The sequence below is a fragment of the Aulonocara sp. 'chitande type north' Nkhata Bay genome, linkage group LG23, assembly GCF_057382095.1.
Source record: "Aulonocara sp. 'chitande type north' Nkhata Bay isolate Kocher_YH1m ecotype deep benthic linkage group LG23, A_spYH_male_GT1.1, whole genome shotgun sequence".
In the NCBI taxonomy this organism is placed as follows: domain Eukaryota; kingdom Metazoa; phylum Chordata; class Actinopteri; order Cichliformes; family Cichlidae; genus Aulonocara; species Aulonocara sp. 'chitande type north' Nkhata Bay.
Window position 1 is genome coordinate 49489472 of NC_141365.1, and position 6314 is coordinate 49495785.

The 6314-nt window shown below is 46.7% G+C and overlaps 1 protein-coding gene across 1 annotated transcript; it reads left to right on the top strand.

Annotated features, from left to right (window-relative positions):
* Positions 1-2700: 2700 nt before the first annotated feature.
* LOC147302907 (dynein axonemal heavy chain 5-like) lies at positions 2701-5925 on the top strand. The gene is made up of 5 exons (XM_086284511.1): positions 2701-2926; positions 3291-3391; positions 5330-5518; positions 5586-5660; positions 5782-5925. The coding sequence occupies exons 1-5, from the start codon at positions 2701-2703 to the stop codon at positions 5923-5925; spliced, it is 735 nt and encodes a 244-aa protein (XP_086140637.1).
* Positions 5926-6314: the final 389 nt, after the last annotated feature.

Sequence of the window (6314 nt, forward strand, 5' to 3'; positions counted from 1 at the left end):
GTATATGTGAACACGTCCAAAGCATCTGAGCCTCATGTTACCCGTTTGTGTGAGTTACGCCTGTCGTTGTGTTGTGGTGTATAAATAAGGGGCAGGAGACAGCGCTGGATCTCTGAGTTCTTTACTCTCAATTTCTGCAACATCTGCAATATCTAGAAATGCAAACCTGTGAGCTGTGTGTGTTGTGCGTCTGCTCGGCCACCTCTCCTCCGGCCGTGCTGGAAGCAGCTGTGCGTTTGACAGTTTTATCGACTCGACAATAATCGAACAAATTAAATGTTCAAAAATATCAACTTAAGCACTTCAAAGTCAACAAAAAGCTTAAAACAATGAAATAATATTTCACTGACAAAACAACAGCTCATAAGAACGATACACAAAATAATACAGAAACAAACAAATAAAAGTTATTAACCAGGATCCATGTTTTTGTCACAAACACTGAATCAGCTGATTCACTCTTTATGTTTCTGAGTTTGTTTTGTGATTATAGTTCTGGTTTCTGTTTCTGTGTCTTCACTGTGTCCCACGTCTCCTTACTTTGGACTCTGTGTTATATTTCCTGTTTTACTTTGACAGTCCTGTGTTACTGTTTCCTGTCTCGTGTGTGTAATTGGTCCCAGCTGTGTTTCCCTCCTGTCTCCCGTTCCCTGATTACTAAACTGCGTCCACGCCGCCGGCGCTCCTCTCCACAGCTGGATTCCAGGATTTCAGAGCATCCAGCTGTGGTGAGTGATGGAGACACTTTCTCTGCTCCCTCAGTAATCAGGACAGTTTATTGAACATCAGAGGACATAAAGGACTGTTTTTCACCTGCCCGTTCTGAACCTGGACATTAAAGACTGCTGGCTTCAAGGACATTAATCCCAGTGTCAGCCAGCCAATAACAGCCTGTGTTTTTCAGCTCTTTAGGAGTCAGAAATGAGAAAGACACAGACTGCTAACCTCTCCCTGCAGGAAATAAGCTCCGCCTCTTCCTGTCCTGTATATGAGTGATTCTGACATGAGACACAATGAGTTTCCTGTTTATTGTGACTTAAAGCGAGCAGCAAAGACACTAAACTGTGTGTTTCCAGCTGAAGCTGCTTTTTGTGTTGCTCCCACAATCCTGTCTAAAACAGTCAGTGAGGAAAACTCAGTTTATGCTTCCAAGCTCATTGTGAGAGGGCACATTGTGTTCCTGCAAGTGCTGATTTTGTCTGCATCCCTGAGTTTAGTGAGCTGCCTCCAAGGACTTGTGAAGCCCAGTGTGTTAAGGCTGCATCTCCCAGATGTTTCCACCTTTCCAGCACAGACGATAAATGTTCCCACAAAGGCTCAAAGACTGTTTGATTTTCTGAGTGTTGGCCTCAAGAGATTGCTCAGTGAGCACCTGAGTGTTTCTGGGACATCGGACACTAACTGGAACTTCAAGTCTGGTTCTGAAGCTGCACATGCAAAGACTGTTTCTGGTTGTAGAGACCTGGCTGTTCCAGGGATTGTAACCTCCCCAGAGGCTGAGCTGCTGACCTCAGCTGACTCTGGAGCCTTGAAGGTAACTAAGTTTGCACCGCTCGGGTGAGCCATCTCAGCTGCAACAGCCTCCACAGAGAGCTCACGCAAGCTTACCCAGCCTGCTGAGGATTTTATGCTGCTGCAGCCCAAAAGGCATCCTGAGCTGGCTGACAGCCACCCACAGCTTCAGCTGCCTCAGCCAGGGGTCTCCACACCTGCTGGCCCTGCATCTGCTCTGACTGGGGGCTCCGGAGAGCCGTGCCAGCCATCCATCTCTGCTGGGGCTCCTGTTTGAGAATGTAGGAGTGTAAACTTCAAATATCTGCTCGGTTTGTCAAGATATCACATATTTGCAAAAGTGCTCTGACGTTTTTGGAGACGTCTGTTACCCACCATCTGGATAGCTAACCGGGAGGTCGAGGGTCATTAGAGCCGGCGAGAACAGCGGACTCCCGGCACATCGTTTTTGGACCCCCACGGCCTTTGGCTGTTCAGGTTTAAACATGATATATAAGTCACTTAGATCACGTAAAAATGTTATCGTTTGGCTTTTTTCAGTGTTGTTTGTTTGGTTTGGCTGAAGTTACAGTTTTCACACAGCTGAATAAACGTCAAACAGAAAAGTGATTAAACAGAAGTGTGAGACGGTCGAGAGTTTACTCCAGTGTCCTGTTAGATTTTAGACAGCAAGGAGCAGACGGCTGAGTTTATTAAACTCCACCCAGACAGCGGTGACGCGGATCTGAAGGCCAGACCGTCACAGCCGCTCACTTCCCGCCTACCCGACCTTTGGAGGACCCGGCCCACGTAGACCTTGAAGGCCGGGTCCTCAGGAGGATGCAGCCTGTGAGTTTGGACACGCCATGACACATGATGTTCTACAGCTGATGTGTTTAAATGAGCTCTACAGGTGATCAGACTTATTAACGTTACCAGCATAATAAACTGTCCTGTCACTGAAGGTGTCTGCCCAACAAGGACGTGGTGCTGAATGCATCCAGACCCCTGCTGACTGTCTTTGCAGCTTCGGTCAAAGGTGCAGTGTCCACTGTGACCCTGAGAGCAGGACACAGCCAGAGGTGAGTCAGCAGTTACAAACTAAATGCTGCTGACATGAATCAAACTGCTGGATAACCCACTGCTCATGAAAATGGCACCTTTCTGTTGCTTTTTGAGATTACTGAGAATATTTGAATTGTGACTCAGATGGCAGATCCAGGCTCTCAGCCTCCAGCTGAAACTTCCAGTCCTCCCCCAGCCAGAAGCTCTGATGCTGGGCTGAGAGACTTTGATCCTTCCCTGGATCCAGAAATCCAGGAGGGAGAAGGAGAACAGGACCTCCTTCCTGATCTGGAGAGGCCTGAGGGAAAGAAAGATGGAGCAGACAGAGCTTTGAACAAATCCAAACCTCCTGAGCTTCACCTCCACAAAGGTGCAGACACTGATGCACAGATTCACATGTGACACCTGCAGCGTCCAGCTTGTGCCGCTGACATTATCTCCACTCTGATACAAGCCTCATTCACTCGCTCACACACGTTCATACAATCACCTTTTCCTCACAGTCACACACATGAATGTAATGAGGGGAACTCGGGCTTCACTGTCATTCCTCAGGATGCTTTGATATGCAGACTGGAGGCTCTGTGGATGAAACACCGACTGTCTGAACCACTCTGAAGTGTTCATGATGGACTTCATCCTGATTAACACTACAATACTTGTTAGAGGCCTTTTATATGTAATAATATTCTTTTCCATTAAAGCTCTGAACATTCTCACTCTTTCTTGACCAGGTGTGACAGGTGAAGGACACCGGCGAATAGGAGGACAGAAGCTGAGAGCCATTAGTCACATGACTTCAGCTGCTGCTGCCTCACCAACCACTGGCCCCTCGGTGAGTCTAGAGTTACAGCAGTGACCACAGGAAGTGCACACGTGTGATCTAAAGCTACATGTGGGCCTGTGACCATCAGTCTTCTCACTGTGGTAGACGGGTTTGTGAGTCCCTGTGATGCTGGGAGTGTCCAGGACAGTCGCTCCTGATCGGGTCGCTCATGGAAAGCTGGTCCCAGGAATTCCTGGAAAATTCCTCCACAAAAGAGAACTGGGAACATAAGTGCAGAGTGACAGAGGTGCTCAGCAACCCTGCTGTTATATGGGAATAGAACCAGAATAGTCGGCAACCACTTGAGTTAAGTTAGCCAAAGAGATGCGACTCAGACTGACTTCATCATGTTGGCAACGTGTCTGCATTGATAAATTCCAGTTATTCACAAATCAGAGAATAATTCCAGTCGTTCAGAGACAGATTGTGATTGTTTGGAGGATGTAATCGTTTCCCTTCAGGGAGCGTGTTGGACGCTCAGTGTCCGGGTGATTAGCTGATGCAACTACTTAGAATCAGTTTGTGAATATGAAGCAAATCAGTGCAGTCACTGGACAAACTCTGATTCTTCCTAGTTTCACTCTTGTTTCAGTCCAGTGTGACTGAGGTGGTAAAAAATGATCTGACTTTTAGCCACACAGCTGTCTGCTAGAGAAAAAGCCTTTGTGCACAACTTTCTTAAAGGCAAACGGCACCATGTTCACTGCAGCTGCAGCAAACGCAGCAAAGAGTGAAAGTTGGACTGAGAATGTTGTGACTGTTTCATGAGAAAGAGCAGGAAAACAAGCATCACACACCCAGACACAGTGCTGGGATTAGAATTAGACTTTAGAGCCAAATGTAGGACAAAAGCTTTAATATGAAAGAGGAAAACCCAACAACAGCCAGAGCATGAAGCTCAAATCTATACCAATCACCAAGAAAGCTGACAGGCCTGTGACACGTCAGAGACGCCGTTCAAATCATAAAGAAGTTGGTTTATTGACAAAATGTAAAACACCAAAAGAATCAAGTCAACCTTCAGTTTCGAGCGAGTAGACCAATCAGGCACAGCAGCAGCTCTAGAATAAGCAACAATTTGATGTCTTACAAACAACCTTTCATATACACACATACATATGGCTCATATGCTGTTTAAAAAGGGCTCAAAGACCCAACAGATTACACAAAGTACAAAAATACTTTCATTCAGACAACAGTCAGCTGTGCACGAGACAGAGAGCCGACTACAGTTAGTAACATGGACTCACTTTGTTTCAGACACGACACAAAGTAACACAAAGCCACAAAGAGCAGAAACATCAAAAAGGAGGCAGAGCAGCAGCAACTCTCCATGAGCTGTGAGGCTAACAGCCACCCACACTTCCTGTGATGCATAATGAAAACAACATTAACCTGAAGGATGATAACAACAGAAAGAAGTCTAAGCTAACGTTACACAGCGCTCACACAGCGCTGACTGTACAGGCCTCACACAGCTACGACCTGCATCCACAACACCTGATTCTACTGAACACAAACAAGTTAATGATATATGAGCAATCCAGGGAAGGCTTCCAGGAAGGTGAGGATCCAAAGACAGCTCTACAACAGCATCAGTCAGCAACAATGTTACTAATCACTGACTCTTTCATCCTTTTATACTCAATCAAAAAGTGCTGTGTTCACATTTGTTTCTGCTGAAATCCAGAGACTGAAAATGCGTCTTTTTAAAGTTTGAATAAACTGACTGAACTTGTCACGAGTCCAACCGTGAGGAACACTTCCCCCCATGACACATCACAGGACAACGTCTCAGTGGAGGGGGGACAGTAGCTCAGTTTAGGCAGTCACACTCAGAATCGATGCCTCCAGTCAGGGTCAAACGTGGTCCTCAGAAACCTGCAGATGTTTGGGCCAAGCTCTCACTGGTCTCTGCGTCTGTAGACTGAGCTGATGTTTCTCCAGGTGTCTGGTAAAAGGACGATGCTGCTGTCCAATGAGGCGAGGAGAGAAGTAGCCAAACAGGCGAGAGCCGTGAAGGAGGAACGGCGGGCAGCTCTGGATGCCCGACATAAATACCTGATGAGCAGGCTGGCCGACGCCGGCAGCCTGGAGGAGGCGGCGGTGGAAGACGCCATCGTCTCTGATGACAGAGTAAGTTCAGAGACGTGATCCTTCCTCAGAGTTGAACCTTTGAGTCATTAATGTCTGATTCTTCCAGTTCAGTCTGATCCATGAATTCTTTGCTGCAAACGGATCCAAGAAGCTGATTTTCTTCTATCAGGATGTCAAACAGGTAACTTTGATCACATTTCAATGACTGACACATGAAGGTCTAACCGCTCTTCATAATCTGCTGTCCTGTTTGTTGCACCGTACTTTGTATTCATATCTTTTAATATCTGCCTTTCTCCCAGAGTCTGTCCTCCCGTCAGTCTTCCTTTGTGGACGCATCAAACTCAGCTGTGGCTCAGAGGAAACTCTTCCTCACTACGGGGAACTCTGAGGTTGGCTTCAGCTTTTTATGTTTAGTTCATGTGAGAATCACAGAAAAATGCTGATATGAGTGGAAGCTTCTGCTGGGAAATTGGCAAAGAGCAGATTATTGAACAGCGAGGCAGACAGTTCATTTCAGTGATGCCAGTTTATTAGAAACGAGGACTGTGGGGCTGCTGGAAGTCAGGACGGCCGTTCTCTGGATAAACCTGACAGCTGAGGTGGAGAGCAGGATTTATCCACAGACGGCTTCTTCCAAGCAAATGTCCTGAACACACCTGAGCTGAGGGTTACACAGTGTGTCCTGTGTGATCTCTGCTTTATGGTGGTTGAATCTCACAAATGTGACCATCAGACCTGACGACTTATTTGTGATGTTTTAATTAAAAATATCCTGGGTGAGGTGTTTGGGGCCTGTCCCATGAGGAGGAGTCTCCAGGGCAGACCCAGGACA

Excerpts from the sequence above, each read along its gene's own strand:
- LOC147302907 (XM_086284511.1), top strand. The coding sequence starts at position 2,701 with ATGGCAGATCCAGGCTCTCAGCCTCCAGCTGAAACTTCCAGTCCTCCC. Across the intron at positions 2,927-3,290 it reads TGAGCTTCACCTCCACAAAG|GTGTGACAGGTGAAGGACAC; the intron begins GTGCAGACACTG and ends TTTCTTGACCAG. Across the intron at positions 5,661-5,781 it reads TCTATCAGGATGTCAAACAG|AGTCTGTCCTCCCGTCAGTC; the intron begins GTAACTTTGATC and ends CCTTTCTCCCAG.